At 40.2% G+C, this 20,172-nt stretch overlaps 1 protein-coding gene across 2 annotated transcripts; it reads left to right on the top strand.

Annotated features, from left to right (window-relative positions):
* The first annotated feature begins 1,458 nt into the window (after positions 1-1,458).
* Positions 1,459-11,952, top strand: LOC114657412 (zinc finger and BTB domain-containing protein 26-like). Of its 2 annotated transcripts, none has more exons than XM_028809221.2 (2): positions 1,459-1,910; positions 10,020-11,952. In XM_028809221.2, exons 1-2 carry the CDS (start codon positions 1,867-1,869, stop codon positions 11,236-11,238), a joined length of 1,263 nt encoding a protein of 420 aa, XP_028665054.1. In that variant the 5' UTR covers positions 1,459-1,866; the 3' UTR covers positions 11,239-11,952. The 2 variants fall into 2 exon arrangements, with proteins under 2 accessions (XP_028665054.1, XP_028665055.1); XM_028809222.2 differs by having other exon boundaries at positions 1,460-1,772.
* Positions 11,953-20,172: the final 8,220 nt, after the last annotated feature.

Genomic DNA, 20,172 nt, shown 5'->3' with positions numbered 1-20,172 from the left:
ATGTAAGCAAAATAATTTGGCTGGTTTTTTTTTACCCACTCTATAGCAGAAAAGCATCTTTTTCTTTACTTCCTATCCAACAGAATTATTCTGTTACAAGTACACAAAAAGGTAAAATGAAAAAAAAATATTTAAGCTGGATGAATAAGATGACCAAATTCTCTTATAATAAAATAATAAGCTGATGCTATTACAGTTATAATTACATTGCTTAGATATCAGTTTTGATCAGTAAAACCCAGAAACATTGTGTGGATATGTGTAAATTTAGTTCTATCAACAATTGTACTTTATGTTAGAGTATTGCTGTATGTAGGCAGTGCAGGATTTACGTATAAGCTACACAAGCTATAGCTTAGGGCCCCCGCCTTCTTGGGGGCCCCCAAAACAAATTGTCCGAGTTAGCAATTGTCATATATACTTAAATATACTACAGCATTATTTGTCCCAATCAGGCCCGGCCGACTCCTTGGTCTAATTTTCACGCATTTCATAGAGCTTCCAGGGGGCCACTGGACCCCCCTTTCGCCTATGGCCCCATAATACCTAAGACCGGGCCTGTATGTAGGACCTATACGTTAAATCAATACTATTTTAATTGAATGGAAAGGTGTGTCATAATTTATTAAATTATCTATTTCTCTGAGAGTGCACGGACAAAGACAGTGCTAATAATAACGCATAAACATTCACTATTTTTTATGGACAAACCCAGGGCACTTCATACTGATTGTTAATAATTTGTTATATACAGTACACTGAGTTATATCATTCTGTAACCGTTCGCTTACTTTACTGAGTTGGTGCGTTGGAAAACTTGCCTGAAGAACGTATTCTCCTCAATAGCTTTTTGTGGACGGGAAGTCCTGTGGTCATCATCGAGTGATCTTTCCACCAAAAACATGTTTTTGAAACGATCTCACAGAGCTTTCGCCACATCATTTGGTATTAGATAAAAAGGGACGCCTGATGCAGCGTCTGATTAAAAACACATTTTCTCTTTGGCATGTTTGATTTGTGAGATTCAAGTATGGTTAGCATCCTCGTAATTTTTTTTTCTGACAGATGGAAACTCCTTAAGCGTACATCCAAACCGCCTGCGAGTGTAAACGACCACTTGTGCTCGATAGCTGTAGTTGACAATGCGATGCGATGTTTTGTGTGATTGGTGGTTTGATGTTTGGTTCGGTTGCACAATACGATAAGTTCAATAAGTTTAAAATTTTTATATTTTAGTTATTTCTTGGGATATCGAAACTCATAGCCTGAAATCATACTGGAAGGGAAACCTGCAACATCAAGGGGCTTAGTTTGGTACCGCATGTTTACAAGAAAAAGTCAAAGGAACGCCTACCACGGTGAGACCACGCCCCCTTCCGCTAACTGAGGCGTCCACCTCAGATTGGGAGGGGTTTCAAAACTTGCTGTCACATGGTGCCACCTTCAATAGGATTGCTTTAACGTCTGTCACACATCGTCTGTGTGTAGTAGTTATAATGTATAATTACATTATAAATTTGAGCAGAACCACATTGTCAACAGGCAGAAGATACAATTAGAGAACAGAAGCAGAACGCTCTATTAATATTAGTATTCGAAAACCATAGTGAATAAACGAAAACCTCCGATACGCATATGGCGAATTCCTCTCCTCTCTGTTACCAAGTTTGGGAAGGCGGCCCCTTAGGATTAGGGACCGGGTAGCGCGGGGGACGACGTTTGTGACGCACAGGAAGTTCGGCAGAAATGCCAAGTGCGGCACCGGAGAAAAGGTGAGCGGAATTTAAACAAAGACGAATGCTTTTACGTTTCAGGTGCTTTTACTGCAGTACAACTTGTTATGAGGCATAAGACAACTACAGAACGATGAGGAGAGATGCCGTACGACATTTGCCTCCCAAACTTTCTGAGTATGTACTTGTTTGACGCGCGCGACATTTCACGTGTGCTCTGGTTCGTGGTTGGCTTTAGGGGCTGTAAGGGCATGGGACTTTATAATGGTGTCATGTGCTGGCATTAAGCTAACGGGCACCGTGCAATTTGCTCATTTTGTTTATGTTATAATAAGGGCGGCACGGTGGCGCAGTGGGTGGCGCTGCTGCCTCGCAGTTAGGAGACTCGGGTTCGCTTCCCGGGTCCTCCCTGCGTGGAGTTTGCATATTTTCCCCACTCACGGGTGCTCCGGTTTCCCCCCACAGTCCAAAGACAAGCAGGTTAGGTGGATTGGCGATCCTAAATTGTGCCCTGCTGTGGGCTGGCGCACTGCCCGGGGTTTGTTTCCTGCCTTGCGCACAGTGTTGGCTGGGATTGGCTGCAGCAGACCCCCCGTGACCCTGTAGTTAGGATATAGTGGGTTGGATAATGGATGGATGGATAAAGGGATAACAAAAATATGTTTTACCGTCACCTTTATTAGCTTGCTGGGACAAAATCATTCTCGGTCTTACTAGAATTCAGTTTATAAGGCTAAGAAGCAGCAGATTCGTATGTCTTTTGCACGGCAAAAACTACAAAAGGGGAACAAAATGAAACGGGATGAGTTTTGCCTCTATTGTAAAAAATCAAAAACAAACAAAAAAAAAACTTCCACGGGGTAAGCAAAATTTACTTAAGAGAAGATTTAACGTCTTGAAATAAAATCTTTTCCCCTGCATGGATTTCGTTTTTTGCAGTTTGCATCTCATCTCGCCTACCTGTACAGTATGGTGCTTGTAATCTGAAGGTAGCCATTCACACGTTGGAACTTAAGATGTGACTAAACTGCAATTTTCTTGCAACTTTCTACTGTCAAAGTGATAGAGGCTGATTTATCTTTTTGTGGTTAGTACTGTAGAATAAACTAAATATTAAAAAAATAAGTGTGTATATTATTTTAAAGGTCTTGAAAAAACATTTTCTGCACCATTAAAATGCATGGAATGGAACAATATTGCAACACTTAGGATGAGTGCAATAAAAAAAAAAATGGCTATGTATCATGTTGGTGAGATTATTTGGGGGGAAAAAAGGGTGATCTAATGCAAGAATTGCCTTCGCACAGGGGTGTCAAACTCCTGTCCTGAAGGGCCGCAGTAGCTGCAGGTTTTCATTCTAACCATCTTCTTCATTAGTGACCAGTTTTTGCTGCTGATTAACTTCTTTTGCCTTTGTTTTAATTAACTTGTCTCCGACCCCTTAGTTGTTTCTTTTTCCTTAATTAGCAGCCAGACAATAATGAGACATACAACAAGCTGCCACATAACCAGCTAACCACATAATTTGAACATAGAGAAAGGTGAGGGTCTCAGTAAGGTTGATCTCCGAGGTCACCAAAACATTTTGATGGTGTTCTTAGAAAAAACAGAAAATCAACAGTTTTGGAAATGTCTGCTGTGGCAGAAGGAAAACAGCAATGAGCTGTGGAATAAATGATGGGTTTTATTAACATCAAGAATTGGCTTCTCATTAAGAACCTGGTTGGAGTGAAATTAGTTGGAGTTTGAAGCACTGATTTACCTGGTCATCTGTCAGCTCGTTTCAAGTCCCATTTCTGTTTGGCTGTCATTTAATGAAGAAAATAGTCAATTCAGAGGACTGAATCCTTAAAAACAGGGCTATTGAAATTAAAGGAAAAGAAGTTAACAAGGAGCGAAAACTGGTCACTGATTAGGAAAAGGGTTAGAATGAAAACCTGCAGCCCTCCAGGCCCGGAGTTCGACACCTGTGCCTTAGCATGTACTATCTAAGAATGGTTATATGGCTGTCCATTTCTAAAAAGAGAGGTGTAAAATGGAGTGTCTGAATGCTTAAAAAGTTCAAAAGTTATTTTTAAACTTTCTCTTAAATAATTGATATTGAGGCACATTGTCGGTTTTGCGATTAATTGGATAGATCTTGACCTTGAGACCCATTAAGTTTCTTGGCTGCATGAAGAGTCAATGAGCCCCATTATTAAAGATATACGAGCTGCTCTACTATGTGTGATTTAGAAGCCGTTAAACATACTATTTGCAATTCTTTTACTGTTTGTTAACCCCATCTTTTAGAAAATATAGTTTAATAAATTAAGACTGAAAACAGAAAAGTAATTATGTGCATATTTCAGTTTAAAAAAGGGTTTCTTTCACCCACGTGTCACGGAATTACGGCAAACTGCATAGGCAGGCTGATCTAGAAGGTAACACAATAGAAAGTAAAAGAAGAGTGGTGCCATCTGCCAAATTACAGAAGTCAGTTACACATTAGAAAGATGAAGAACGACAGCTTCAGCATCCACTGTGCATCTGGCATATGCGGTGCAGCAGCCTGCTGGTGCTTGTGATCTGTTGGGGCTGGAAACTTGATATTGGGAGGACTGGAGGTCTGCATGCTTCCTAGTGTCTTGTATAATGTAAAATTTAGGTACATATTGGACAGAACATAAAACCAGAGTAGAATAGAATGTGTTCATGATGCTTCATGTGTTAAAAAATGGAATTCTGGCTGCTTCACAGTGTAGATGATTGATTTTTGACTTCAGTGGTCTCTTTATCCCTGTGGTTTTATTACTTGAGTCCTTGAATATGTGTTTTGATTCCAATGTCAACACTGTATCTGAGACCTCAGTCACTTTGTCTCCATTTTTTATTTTACCTTAAACTGATCAGAAGGGTCATGTGTATTACAGGACCCTGGATACACGGGTGACAATGGCTGAAAATAGAATAATGACAAACAAGGAGGTCACCATTAGTGGAATTTCAGGGAAAATTAATGCACACTGGAAATATTATGTGTAAAGGTTTGTATGTTGCACTCTGTTTTTACTATGATTTTATGTTCTGTACTGCTCCCAGAAAAAATAAATTTCCCTTCTGGAATCAAAGGTTTGTAATTTTAACCTGTTATGTCCCAGTGTCTTATAAAGAGGACTGTTTCTTAAAAACATAATAGTCCTCTAACTGCCTCCATTTATAATAACTTTGATGTACATAACATTTCTCTCTATTATAAAAAAAAATCTTTTGGAGGGAGACTCGGAAGACAATATGAAGTCGCGCAAGAGACACATTAACTTGCTTCTAGCTCTTAAAACAACGAGAAGCGGCATGCAAAACACGCAGCTCGCTAGCAGATGATCCGACTGTTTCTGCTTACGTGCGTTCAGCCACCTTAACCCCCCCCCCACAACGCAAGCGGCAGAGATGCGAAGTGGCAAAAGGACAGCTGCTGTACAGGTTTTAAAATGATCGACGGGCAGCGCAACAGCAGCAGAAAGACGGCAGATGATCCGACAGCATCTGCTTAGCATGCATTCAGCTGCCCCCCCTTCACAACACGAGTAGCATTGTACGTCCTGCGAGAAAGAGATTTAACCACGCCTGGGGCCGGAAATAAAGGACTATTGTTTTTACAAAAGTTTTAAAGTAAAAGTGATTCCCATGAAAATAACGATCTCTTTAAATTTTAAATCCGGTAAACCAAACCCGAGGGTGGGCAAGCGAACCGAGCAGGGCCCCTAGTTTGTTTTAAAAAAAAAAAAAAAAATGTGGATATAATGAGTTAAACTTTGTGGTCCCCAGTCATATGTAGGGTAGTGTTCATTTTTTCCAGTTTAGCATTTGTCATTCTTCCTTATTTGCAAACATCAAAGACACTGGGATGTGTAATGCTAATGATAAAAGTAAACAATCACTAATTGATGTCTGGTGTATACTAACTACTGTTTGAGATGAGACTTGATGTGATTGGTTGATTCTGAGCGCAGCCCCATCGGGTCTGCACATGAATGACAGCAGGTGTTTGTAGGATTTATTTTTCCTTTTTTCACTAAGCAGTTTCTGATTTGTTTACACCTTTTGTGTAGTTTGCATTCTTTTACAGTAAAGGTGGAATACGTTCTGACAGGATTTATCTTGGTTTCACTTTTATTATTACACAATTTTATTCAACTTGCCCCTTGAATAACTTTGAACTTTGTCTAGGTCAAACCTTGTATGTATAGTGATCTCCAGTGACAATGCAATATTTTGTCAGTTTTGACCTGGGATCTGTATGCTAATTACATCAAATTTTAAATTTCTCATTATATTATATTATACTTTTAGCAATTACATACTTAGCATGTCCAATCAGATGGTTGAAGGTTCGAGACCAATGTAAACAAGGTGGGGTTTTTTTTTCATCATTTATATACAAATTTGGTGAAATACGCTTTTCAGGGATTTGACAATATTGGCTCAGTTGGGCTTTCCTAAAAAAGACTGAAGGTTGGATTTTCCAATAGACAAATGCATATTTCCAGTACTTCATAACCACAGTGAAACCTTACACGTGTGATTTTCTGAAATGAGAGATGAACATGAATGAATGTTACATTTAACTGTAAGATCTTGGGTTCGATTCCACTCTGTCGCTAATGTCATTTCTGGCCAATCACCTTCCCACTCAAGTCAAGGTTTTTGTAACATGCTGAGGACTGTGTGGCATTAGGATGTCTAAAAATGTACAGGTAACTAAAGATATTTAAGTGACACGATTTTATTCAAAAATGCACTAAAAACTAAAAACATTTTTTTACTAAGATTTCCCTAAATGATTCCAAAAAATAACACAATTTGAAAATTTCTCCAATTATAACCATTATCTTACATGCTTTACTCAACTTTTAGATGTGTTCATTTTCTTTCCATAGTTTGGCTGGTTAGAAATTTCACTTTAATGAATCTTTGCATTTTAATTGAATTAATGATCAACAAAATCTTAGTACAAAAAAACTAAACTTACTTTTAATTGCATTTTTGAATAAAATTGTGCCACTTAATCTTTTTTTTTTATTATAATGCAAAATCTGCAATTTAGGCAGGGGTTTGTATATTTTATATCCACTTTTCTTCAATGTTACCCACTTGTGTGCTTATTGGTAAATAATTGTCTATATAACCAGAAAATTAAAAAGAAAAAGAATAAATTCTTGCCTATCTAACACATACAGTACATTCCTACTTCATTAAATAAAAATCTAGCATAACAAGTGTATAATTTCCATATTGTTGTAAACAACATAGAAATTGGGAAGTAATGGCATGGTTAGTTGAGGTAGGAGTACAGTTGAGAGAAGAAGCTGGTTGGAACAAAAATCTGCAGCCACATGGACTGAGTGTTGAGAGGCATTGGGTTATAATGCAGTTAATCAGATGTATCTGAAGTACTGTGTAACTATCTGAATGTTTTTCTGTATGTATATATAATATTTTTAACCAGGAGTTAATATTATTAATAATATTCTTAGTTCAGTGGAGCGCCTTAATCTTAATATCCTGCATACAATTGCCTGAAACATTCATGCCATACATCAGTTCTTGCTTTTCCTGGTGACTGACCTTGGCTTTTGTTGATAGTTCACAGGAAACTAATTAGTAGGAATAATGGGAATTTGGGGTATACGTAGCACATCCTGTAAAAAAGGTGTCTTTAATTAAAGGTTTGATCTGTAAGCTTCTACCATCACAAAGTTGTGGAGGGTTTAGGTCAAAAGCAGTATAAACCGAATCATGATTTACTTTAACTTATTACATACAACATGGACTTTTCCAGGCCGAACATTTACACGAGGCATGCATTGAATTGGACATTTTAAGCACTGTACAGAAAAAAATCAGATTTGAATTTTCCCAGGTCTATCGGTTGTCAACTTTGAGCAATTTAAAATTTGTTTTCAGAACCGTTTATCCTCTTTGTTTAATTTCAATTATTTCCTTTCAGAGAGCAGATCAAGTCCTCATTTTTACAACAAAGGCTGAGAACGTTTATTGATACCTGCAGTTCTATTTAATATGTTTTTTTAATATTTTTATTTTGCAAGTTTTTCTATGTATTGAGTACAATTGGTTAAACAAATGACCCCTTTTACCTCTGTCCAATTCTGATCTTGGAGCACCACAGTGGCAGCAGTCTTTCCTTCCTGCGACTTTCTTGATCAGTGATCAATTTCTGCTGTTAAATGACTTACAGTGCATCCAGAAAGTATTCACAGCGCATCACTTTTTCCACATTTTGTTATGTTACAGCCTTATTCCAAAATGGATTAAATTCATTTTTTTCCTCGGAATTCTACACACAACACCCCATAATGACAACGTGAAAAAAGTTTACTTGAGGTTTTTGCAAATTTATTAAAAATAAAAAAATTGAGAAAGCACATGTACATAAGTATTCACAGCCTTTGCCATGAAGCTCAAAATTGAGCTCAGGTGCATCCTGTTTCCCCTGATCATCCTTGAGATGTTTCTGCAGCTTAATTGGAGTCCACCTGTGGTAAATTCAGTTGATTGGACATGATTTGGAAAGGCACACACCTGTCTATATAAGGTCCCACAGTTGACAGTTCATGTCAGAACACAAACCAAGCATGAAGGCAAAGGAATTGTCTGTAGACCTCCGAGACAGGATTGTCTCAAGGCACAAATCCGGGGAAGGTTACAGAAAAATTTCTGCTGCTTTGAAGGTCCCAATGAACACAGTGGCCTCCATTATCCGTAAGTGGAAGAAGTTCGAAATCACCAGGACTCTTCCTAGAGCTGGCCGGCCATCTAAACTGAGCGATCGGGGGAGAAGGGCCTTAGTCAGGGAGGTGACCAAGAACCCGATGGTCATTCTGTCAGAGCTCCAGAGGTCCTCTGTAGAGAGAGGAGAACCTTCCAGAAGGACAACCATCTCTGCAGCAATCCACCAATCAGGCCTGTATGGTAGAGTGGCCAGACGGAAGCCACTCCTTAGTAAAAGGCACATGGCAGCCCGCCTGGAGTTTGCCAAAAGGCACCTGAAGGACTCTCAGACCATGAGAAAGCAAATTCTCTGGTCTGATGAGACAAAGATTGAACTCTTTGGTGTGAATGCCAGGCGTCACGTTTGGAGGAATCCAGGCACCGCTCATCACCAGGCCAATACCATCCCTACAGTGAAGCATGGTGGTGGCAGCATCATGCTGTGGGAATGTTTTTCAGCGGTAGGGACTGGGAGACTAGTCAGGATAAAGGGAAAGATGACTGCAGCAATGTACAGAGACCTCCTGGATGAAAACCTGCTCCAGAGCGCTCTTGACCTCAGACTGGGGCGACGGTTCATCTTTCAGCAGGACAATGACCCTAATCACACAGCCAAGATATCAAAGGAGTGGCTTCAGGACAACTCTGTGAATGTCCTTGAGTGGCCCAGCCAAAGCCCAGACTTGAATCCGATTGAACATCTCTGGAGAAATCTTAAAATGGCTGTGCACCGACGCTTCCCATCCAACCTGATGGAGCTTGAGAGGTGCTGCAAAGAGGAATGGGTGAAACTGGCCAAGGATAGGTGTGCCAAGCTTGTGGCATCATATTCAAAAAGACTTGAGGCTGTAATTGCTGCCAAAGGTGCATCGACAAAGTATTGAGCAAAGGCTGTGAATACTTATGTACATGGGATTTCTCAGTTTTTTTATTTTTAACAAATTTGCAAAAACCTCAAGTAAACTTTTTTCACATTGTCATTATGGGGTGTTGTGTGCAGAATTCTGAGGAAAAAATTGAATTTAATCCATTTTGGAATAAGGCTGTAACATAACAAAATGTGTAAAAAGTGATGCGCTGTGAATACTTTCTGGATGCACTGTAATTTCACTTAATTTTAATTGCTGTGTTTTTTTATGTTCAGTCCTCTGAACTGCCTTTTTTTCTTTAAAACGGCAGCCAGACAAAAATGAGATGTGAAGTGAGGCAACTGATGATCAGCTAAGTCAAGTCATCAAACAATAACCAATGTCACTCCAACCATTTTCTTAACAAGAAGCCAAATCTTGTTAATTAAGCCCATTCCGTAACCTTTTGCTTGTTTTGCCACAGCAGACATTTCCAATGTGTTTGTTTTCTTGTATCTAGGGCCTCTCTCTATCCGAATGTTTTGTGGACCTGTAAAATGTATCTCTGTGGTTTCTGCAGGTGGCGTAATGATCTGTTCCTTAGCCTAACACCACCTGCTTGTTCAGTGTTTTCTTGCTGTAATGTATTTTTGCTTTGTTCTTTCAGGTTTTTAATAATGGCTCCTAGGTCTGAAATGTTTTTCTTTAAATTTGGAAACCATGGAGACACAGTGCTGCATAAGATGAACTTACTGCGTGAGCAAAATCGGTTTTGTGATGTTACCTTACAAATAAAAAATTTTGAATTCCATGGACATAAAGTTGTTTTGGCAGCATCTTCTCCATTTTTGAGAGACCAGTTCTTGCTTAATGATTCAAGGGAAGTGACCATTTCTGTCTTGCAAAGCTCTGAAATCGGTAGGCAACTTCTGCTGTCTTGTTACACAGGAATTCTTGAATTTCCCATGAAGGACCTGGTCAACTACCTCACAGCAGCCAGTGCACTACAAATGGGGCATGTTGTAGAAAAGTGCACACAAGCAGTTTCTCAGTACCTAGACCCAACTTTAGCCCATCTGCAGCTACAGAAGACTCACAAACGTAGTTTTACTGATGAGGGGGAGCAAAGTTCACCATCTATAGATGATACATTTCAAGGTCCAGAAGATATTGGAATTTACATAGACTCAAACAATGGTAAAAATGTCAAATCTAAATGTCTTTCAGAATTTTGTTTTGAGCCTAAATATCAGGCTTTTGATTCATCAAGTGAAACCACAAGCAGCCATGGAATGAACACTTTAGTGGATGATTGCACGGACCAAGAAGTGATTAGTGGAGATATCTACATGTTGGCTGCACATGAGATTGAATTTCAAGGGTTGGTATCAACTAAATATTCACCAGAAGAAGGGGATCAGATGGGACAAGAAATTAGATCACCCTTGATCAGTAAGCTAATGACAGACAACCACATTCGAGAATATGACACAATATTACAAAAGCCTTATTATTGTAAGATGTGTTGCAGAATGTTTCAGCATCTTGAAAACTACATAAGTCACATGAAGGAGCATAAACTATATCTGTGTTTGCGCTGTGGTAAGACTTTCTCTCAGAAAAGTAACCTCACACGGCACATACGTGTTCACACAGGATTTAAACCCTTTGAGTGCTCACTGTGCAAGAAGGCATTCAGCCAGAAAGCGACTCTGCAGGATCATATTAACCTTCATACTGGAAAAAAGCCTCACAAGTGTAACTATTGTGCAGTGAATTTTGCACATAAGCCAGGACTGAGAAGGCATCTAAAAGACATTCATGGAAAGAGCAGCTTAGAAAATACTTCAGAGGATGTGGGGACAGTTATTGTAGATAGTGATTAACAAGAAGACTCTAGTCTACCTCTTGGTTTGTGTGACACATAGAGTCAAGAGTGTCCATCATGGTCATATTTTAATACTCACTGTGATAATTTGTACAGTTGCCCCCTAATCAGAGCTTTGAACAGTAATGCTGGGCTCAAGTGTGTCCAAGTGCAGTATGCCTTATCTGCTGAAGTATATTCACAGTACAGAACAAGAAATCTCTGTCACTGGACTTTGCATCTTTTCTTTAACTAAAATTCATACTGATAAAAAAAAGTAGCCTTGAAAGACAGTGGTGTGTCCTTGGTCTAAGACCTGAAAAATAAATTGAGCCAACTGCTGGAATTGCAAGTGGTTACAAAGCTGCTGTCTTTGGTAGTGCGTATGGGAATAAAAAGAATAGTGTTCATGCATTTTACATTTGTGGAATGATGTTCTGTACTGTATTTCATGATGATATCAAACTATTAATTGATATGCTGTGGATGGCTACAAAACAGGAAACTTGACACAAAGCAGAGTACGACATGTGCTGCAATTCAGACATTCAACTAAATTGACAAGTCATTTTGCATAAGTCACTCCACAGCTGAGCACAATATAACTGAGCAAAACTTGGAGATGGCTCCCTGATGTAATCCCACTCTCTTTTTCTTTTTGGCCATTTGTTGGTTTTAATACTGAAGCGAGTGTGGTATTCCTAGGCAGCATGTCCTTTTTTTGCCTCAGCTGTGATTGTGCAGAAAAATGGGGTGTGCAGTTACTGCAAATGAATGGCACAAGAAGAACAGTACCACTGTACAAGCTGACACTGTAATCACACAGAGAAATGGGGCTGGTGGGGAGTGAAAAGAGGCAGCTGCCCTGCACAGGAAAAATAGACGAGATGGCAAGCTGCAGGGAAAATGATATGAAAAGGGAATGACCAGACGACATGAAGTCAAAGACGACATTGACAAGTGGCCTCCTTGAGCACATGCAGTACTCCCTATTCTGTCGCCGTTGTCTTACTCCTCTAAATGCGATATATCGTGCACTGTAAGCCAGATTGTATTGTCAATTGCTGTTATGTACTGTACATAAATTTCAAAGAACAGACTTGGTGGTAAAATACATGCAATATTGCAGAGTGCTGGAGTGTCCCCTTCGGGTCAGACTGCAATGGGTCACTTTGCTCCAGTTCACAAAGCACAAATGGGCGGCAAGTGCAGGTACCGTGTAACAGCCTACCTCAAGCCCTATATGCAACCCAAATTGCAAGCGACAGCACCCCTTGATCAGCTTAAACACTTGCACAGCTCACTAAAAGTGTCTCCACAGACAGAACAAAGAGGAGGTGGACATTGTACGTAGTTGTAAGTATTACTTCTTTTCACCAGGTCTTTTCTGTATAATGTTGAAAACGATGAGTTTGTTCCATGACTTGGTAAATGTTCAGCCTGTAAATGTCAATGCTGTGTGTAATAAGTTAAAGGAAACTCAATGTATATTTCTAAACCCTCCAATACTTTGCAACGGTGTAAGATTACAAATCAAAGTTTGACTGAAGCTATCTTTTTACAGCATATGCTATAGAGTGACATTACATTTATACGTACAATTCCCATTACATCTACTTATTACCTGTTTGAATTCAAAAGAATAACAGTTTCTTCCAACGTTTTGTTTTGCAAAGACCAACAAAAGCCAAGGTCAGTCAGTAGGAAGAATGGATATATGGCAGGAGTGTTTTTCTCATTTGCGATTGTGTGTAGCATGTTCAAGCACAGCGGTAGTGCAGCTGCCTCACGGTAAGGAGACCCTGGCATCATGTGCTCAGCCCTCCCTGCATGGAGTTTGCATGTTCTCACTGTGGCTGTGTGCGTTCTCACTAGGTGTTTGGTTTCCTCCCAGAGTCCAAAGATATGCAGGTTAGGTGGACTGGTGATGCTGAATAGTGTTGTGTGTGTTCACCCTGCCCTGCTCCTGCCTTGCGTCCTATACTTGCTGGGTTAGATTTCTGTCACCCTGTTCAGGATTAAGCAGACCTGGAAAATGATACGGTATGTTCAAGAGTAAGGAGCTCCAGTGAACTGAGTAGAAAAAAAAAACATTTTGTATACAGAAAAGTATTCAATTATTTATATAGTGCTTCTGATAAATCCAATTAACACTTGGCACGGTAGCCGAGACCCGTTGTCTTAAGAAATTTCCAGGGCAAAGCCCAATGACATGGGTTGCATAAACGGTGCTTCATTATGGTTCAAAATCTTAAATGAATGCTTCTGCTTTGGTATTTTTGTCTCTCCATTTTAAATCAAAAGCAAATGTTGCATAAGAGAAAACAAGTCAGAAACCACTAGAGCAAGTGTATAAAAACAGCATTGAGAACAACAATGTGTTACATACAGTCTGCTCATCCGTATGACAGCACAGAGTAAAGCCAGTCAGCGTGTATGGTTTCTCTCCAGTCTCCTCGATGAGTTACCACACTGACTCAAGTTCTACATACAGTGCAGGAAACAAAACTTGTGTCTGTGCTTCCAGGAACCGTAGAAGAATGTAAAGAACAAAACCACAGCTAGATTTATTATTAAAGCTTACTACACATCACAGAATACATCTGCCACTAGATGGCATTATGGCTAGAGGTGGCTGTGTGTTGTTAGCATCTCCTCTTCATGCCTGTGTGGGCTTTTCCCCAATGTTATACAGTCTTCCTCCAGCATACTAAAGACATGCATGTTAGGTGAACTGGTAATTCTACAAAGGCCCCTGCAGTGGACTGGTGTCCCGTCCAGAGATGAGCTCTCACCTTGCATTTAATGCTACCATGATAGTCCCAATGCCTAAGTTTCCTTTGCTGTTTTTAAAGTACTCTTTTTACTTTCTCGTATATGATATATAGGGAAAGTATTGTAATCGTCAAAATATTCAATGTTGAGATTTTGATGTATCTCGACAGTTTAGATCTTCCTGGCTTTCGTACGTTCAAAGTATAGGGAAAGTATGGGAATCTTCCAAAAAAATCCCCTTTTGAGATTTTGATGAATCTCGATGTTTTAGACCTCCCTGAGTCCAAAAATAAAATTTTTGAATTATGTCTGTGTGAGTGTGTGTGTGTGTGTGTATGTAAACACGATCACTTGAGTATGCTTTCACTTCGGTCAACCAAATTTTGCATACAAATCTTAGGTACAAAACATAGCCCAAAAGTTGATAGAAATCTATTTCCGCTAACTGGAAGTGGTACTTTACCTTTTATTCACGCATCTGCAGAGTCTGATTTAGTCAACTTTACTTTTATAATAATTGTACAATATATTATTTGATTTGATTTGTTGTTATTGGGTCTTTAATGTACATAATATAACAATAAACTGCTCAAAAAATTAAAAGAACACTTTGAAAACACGAGATCTCAATGGGAAAAAAATCCTATACTGATATGGACTGGGTAATGTGTTAGGAATGAAAGGATGCCACATCATTTGAAATGACGAAATAATGAAAGTGATCAACCTACAGAGGACTGAATTCAAAGACATCCCGAAAATCAAAGTGAAAAAATGATGTGGCAGGCTTGTCCATTACAGCAACTCCAAAATGTACTCAGTAGTTTGTATGGCCCCCATGTGCTTGTATGCATACCTGACAACGTCCTAATGAGATGACGGATGGTGTCCTGAGGATCTCCATATCAGTATATACTGTGGTTTGTGGTTTACTCCTCAAATATCCTTCCCCCATATCTCAGTATACGAGAAAGTGTAGGGGAGACGACCCTCGATTTTTTTTTTTTTTTTTTGGTCCAGAGATTGTTCCCCTAATTGTATCCACATGCTGATGATCAGGAATGAGCAGAGCAAACACAGGTGCAAACAACACTGGCTGCTGAAGAGGAGTGATTACTGCACTGCCATTTCGGTCAGACTGGTGAATGTCGCACTGAAGTAATTGTTCCCCTTTCCCATGGAAAAATTAACTTTTTTAAAGTTCTGTCATTTCTGAATTTCATAGAATTAGAAATTAGAATTGATCAATGAGATCAATCAAAACTAAGAATGACACAATCATTGCAAATTGGGTTGAAATAAAAGCCCACAGCCACAGGGGGTCTCCAAGACAGAACTTGGGGCTCATTACACTAAGCCAGGGGTGGGCAGATTCAGTCCTGGAGGGCCGCAGTGGCTGCAGGGTTTTGCTCCAACCCAACTGCTTAATAAGAAGCACTTATTGCTCAAGTAACACTTCAGCTTCACTTTAGTTGTCTCGCTCGTTAAGATTTTGAACCCTTATTGCTTATTTTAGTCTTAAACAGCTGTATTCTTGGTTTTTAATTGCTCCTAATTAGCAATACTATGCAAATGACAAAAGAGACCAACATTTCTCCATTTAGCTTGTTTTCATTTACACCTGTGTGTATTTATCATGCACTATTTGGTTTAGTTAAATATTTGGAAGGAAAGTGAAGAGAAAAAGGTGAAGCATTGAGAATTACTCATCTGTTTTAGACTTCAAATCATTTGGATGATATCCTTAGAAAGGAAAATAAATCTAGGATATGAGAATGACCTGACATGGCAGAGTTAAAGCACTAGCATGCCATGCAATTAAATAATTGACAAGGATTGGTTTTTAATTAAGCAACTGAGTTGGAACAAAAACCTGCAACCACTGCGGCCCTCCAGGACTGAATCTGCCCACCCCTGCACTAAGCCATCAATGAAAAGGGCCTAAGAAAAAAAGACGCACACTTGACACAATGTAGAACCCCATCTCAGATTTTCAGTGCCAGACATTGTTGCATTAACTATTGTCACAGACGGCCGGGACGCCTCTTCACTGTATGGACCAGGGAAGCAAGCCTGGTCAGAACAGTACCTCCCCTGGGAGGCTAGATGGCAGTCCCCCTGGGTGGCAGTGGTGTCTCGGATTCCCGTAGGGCTCCATGGGAGATGGAGTTCCTTATAACCCTGTTTGGATCCGGACCGGGGGTGCTGCCAGGGGGTGCTGCAGTTGTTCCTCAGCCTGTGTGGGCGGTCCTTCTACCACACCCAGAAGTGCAGCCGGAAAAAGGTCATCAATCACCTGGAGCACTTCCAGGTGGGCTATAAAGGAAAGTATTGTGTGCAGTGTTGTGCTTTGGACTTTGGTTTTAGTAGTGTGCCTCCCGTGTCTGTCTGTGTCAGGTTAAGCGCTGGTATAGCGCCATCTACAGTCACTATATTAACCTGAGTTGATTTGGGGAAAGCATTTTAAACATCTAGTAGGGATTAAAAAATGTACCTTGATACACAAAATAGCTGATGTAATGTTGCCAACAGCAAGTGGATCCACTGGAGATACTGAAGAAATCTGTTTTCAGCACCCACAAGGCCTGTCCACCTAATAAAAATGGCAAAAAAAGTGAAAATTGGTCCCACATTTCAGTCAGACAACTCTGAACTGAACAAAAGTGGCACAGGGGTGTTAGCCCATGTCACATCACACAGTCACTGCAAATTAGCTGGGTGGTCTTCACTGAACACTTCCTTTCATCTCGTCCCACATGCACCTGTTAGTTTTGTTTGACCGTTGTAACACAATGTCTACATATAACTTGTGTGTGTGTGTGTGTGTGTGTGTGTGTGTGTGTGTGTGTGTGATATGTTAACTTAGGAATGACAGCTGTATACTGCAGACTCACACGCACGGAGGAGTCTTACAGGAAGGAGAAGTTCACACCAGCATCTGTGAGTGAAAAAAAAAACAAATTGTCAGAGACGCAGCATTATGTAGGAGGAAGTGAGAGATTTTCACAGCCCGATATGTCTGAGATTTAAACAGGCAGGCCGTGATCAAAGGCTGGAGCTGGAGCAGCAGTCTGTTTTCAGGGGGCAAATAATTTCACCAGCTACAGGTCAAAAGAAAGCATTTCTGTTTAGACTTCCATAAAGTAATGCATTAATGAAAGGGCTTAGTTATTGATTGTAGCAGATCCATTCTAATGCTTCACTAGAACTATTTAGGTTTAATTACAACTCAAAATATGTGTATTTAAAACATTAAAGTTTCGGAGTTGTCAGAGTCAACTCATTGATGTTCACTGAGCCTGACGAATTGTAGATCTGAGCACTGCAGGCTGTAGGGTGGCAGCCTCTGTAAAATACAGCCATGGAGCCTACACTTTGGACACTTCAGTAAAACGGAGTTCATTTGTCAGATTTCACTAAGAGTTTACTTCAGATGATCTGGGGTAGTAAGCAAGAGCTACAATGGAGACTTTCAGACTCCTTCATTTTCTTCACTTTGTGTTGTAGATTTCATTTTAAACATTTGCCACTTTAGCCCATCAATCTACACACAATAACCATTCACGGCAAAGTGAAAACATGTTTTCAGAAAGGTCTGCAAATTTATCAACAACTGAAATCTCTCATATACAGGTGCTGGTCATAATATTAGAATATCATGACAAAGTTGATTTATTTCAGTAATTCCATTCAAAAAGTGAAACTTGTATATTAGATTCATTCATTACACACAGACTGATGTATTTCAAATGTTTATTTCTTTTAATGTTGATGATTATAACTGACAACTAATGAAAGTCCCAAATTCAGTATCTCGGAAAATTAGAATATCAATTAAGACCAATGCAAAAAAAGGATTTTTAGAAATGTTGGCCAACTGAAAGGTATGAACATGAAGAGTATGAGCATTTACAGCACTCAATATTTAGTTGGGGCTCCTTTGGCCTGGATTACTGCAGCAATGCAGCGTGGCATGGAGTCAATCAGTCTGTGGCACTGCTCAGGTGTTAGGAGAGCCCATGTTGCTCTGATAGTGGCCTTCAGCTCTTCTGAATTGTTGGTTCTGGCGTATTGCATCTTCCTCTTCACAATACCCCATAGATTTTCTATGGGGTTAAGGTCAGGCGAGTTTGCTGGCCAATCAAGAACAGGGATACCATGGTCCTTAAACCAGGTACTGGTAGCTTTGGCACTGTGTGCAGGTGCCAGGTCCTGTTGGAAAATGAAATCTGCATCTCCATAAAGTTCGTCAGCAGCAGGAAGCATGAAGTGCTCTAAAACTTCCTGGTAGATGGCTGCGTTGACCTTGGACCTCAGAAAACACAATGGACCAACACCAGCAGATGACATGGCACCCCAAACCATCACTGACTGTGGAAACTTTACACTGGACCTCACGCAACGTGGATTCTGTGCCTCTCCTCTCTTCCTCCAGACTCTGGGACCTTGATTTCCAAAGGAAATGCAAAATTTACTTTCATCAGAGAACATAACTTTGGACCACTCAGCAGCAGTCCAAAGGCGAGACGCTTCTGACGCTGTCTCTTGTTCAAGAGTGGCTTGACACAAGGAATGCGACAGCTGAAACCCATGTCTTGCATATGTCTGTACGTGGTGGTTCGTGAAGCACTGACTCCAGCTGCAGTCCACTCTTTGTGAATCTCCCCCACATTTTTGAATGGGTTTTGTTTCACAATCCTCTCCAGGGTGCGGTTATCCCTATTGCTTGTACACTTTTTTCTACCACATCTTGTGCTTCCCTTCGCCTCTCTGTTAATGTGCTTGGACACAGAGCTCTGTGAACAGCCAGCCTCTTTAGCAATGACCTTTTGTGTCTTGCCCTCCTTGTGCAAGGTGTCAATGGTCGTCTTTTGGACAACTGTCAAGTCAGCAGTCTTCCCCATGATTGTGTAGCCTACAGAACTCGACTGAGAGATCATTTAAAGGCTTTTGCAGGTGTTTTGAGTTAATTAGCTGATTAGAGTGTGGCACCAGGTGTCTTCAATATTGAACCTTTTCACAATATTCTAATTTTCCGAGATACTGAATTTGGGACTTTCATTAGTTGTCAGTTATAATCATCAACATTAAAAGAAATAAACATTTGAAATACATCAGTCTGTGTGTAATGAATGAATCTAATATACAAGTTTCACTTTTTGAATGGAATTACTGAAATAAATCAACTTTGTCATGATATTCTAATTTTATGACCAGCACCTGTATGGAAGTATTCAGACCCTTAATTCAGTCATTTGTAGAAGCCCCTTTGGCAGCCATTATGACTTTGATGCTTCGTAGGTATATCTCTACAAGATTTGCACACCTGAATTTAAGCAGTTTATCCTGTTCTTCCTTACAGATCCTCTCAAGCTGCATTAGATTGGATGGCAAGCACCTGTAACCTGTCATCTTCAGGCCTCACCACAGAGGTTCTATAGGGTTTTATGTCTGGGCCTCTCAAGGACACTCAAAAACTTGTCCTAGAGCCACTCCAGCATTGTTTTGGCTCTATGCTTCAGGTCATTGTCATGCTGAAAGGTGAACTGCCACCCTTTTCTGAGGTGGCGTGAACTCTGGAGCAGATTTTTCAGAACATCTCTGGATGTGACTACTTTCATCCATCCCTCAGTTCTAACCAGTCACCCTCTCTCAGCACTCAGAATCAACTACACAGCATGATGCTACCACCACCATGCTTCACTGTAGGTGATGAGAAGTACCTGCTCTTTGCCAGACATAGTGCTAGTGGTTCTGCCCAATGAGATCAATTTTTGTCTCAATACACCAGAGAATCATTTTCCTCATGCTCTCAAAGTTCTTGTACCTTTTACTCAAGAGTGGCTTCCACCCAGCCACTCTACCATAAACTCCTGTGATTGATGGAATGCGGCCGAGACAGTCATCCTTCCAACAGGTTCTCCCATCTGAGCAGAGGACTTATGAAGCTCTGTTAGAGTGACTTTGATTACCACCCTGATCAAGACCCTTCTTGCTCAGTGTGAAGATAACGCAAACAACAAAGATAAAGGTTTGGGTAGTCCACCCCATATACTATGGCAACACGGAAAATAGCGAGTAATCATATAAGACCGAGTCAGAATACAGACTGATTAACAGAATGAATGCTTGGGTTTTTATAGGTAGAGGACAGGCAGGGGCGGGATCTTGGGCGGAA

This window comes from Erpetoichthys calabaricus, chromosome 9 (genome assembly GCF_900747795.2).
Source record: "Erpetoichthys calabaricus chromosome 9, fErpCal1.3, whole genome shotgun sequence".
NCBI lineage: Eukaryota > Metazoa > Chordata > Cladistia > Polypteriformes > Polypteridae > Erpetoichthys > Erpetoichthys calabaricus.
Note: the sequence above shows the minus strand (reverse complement) of the source record. Positions and strands in the feature narration are given on the sequence as shown.

What these genes read in the sequence shown, in the direction of transcription:
- LOC114657412 (XM_028809221.2), top strand. Translation starts at nt 1,867, where the DNA reads ATGAGGAGAGATGCCGTACGACATTTGCCTCCCAAACTTTCTGA. An exon ending in TTGCCTCCCAAACTTTCTGA is followed by an intron (nt 1,911 to 10,019) that starts GTATGTACTTGT and finishes TTGTTCTTTCAG; the next exon opens with GTTTTTAATAATGGCTCCTA.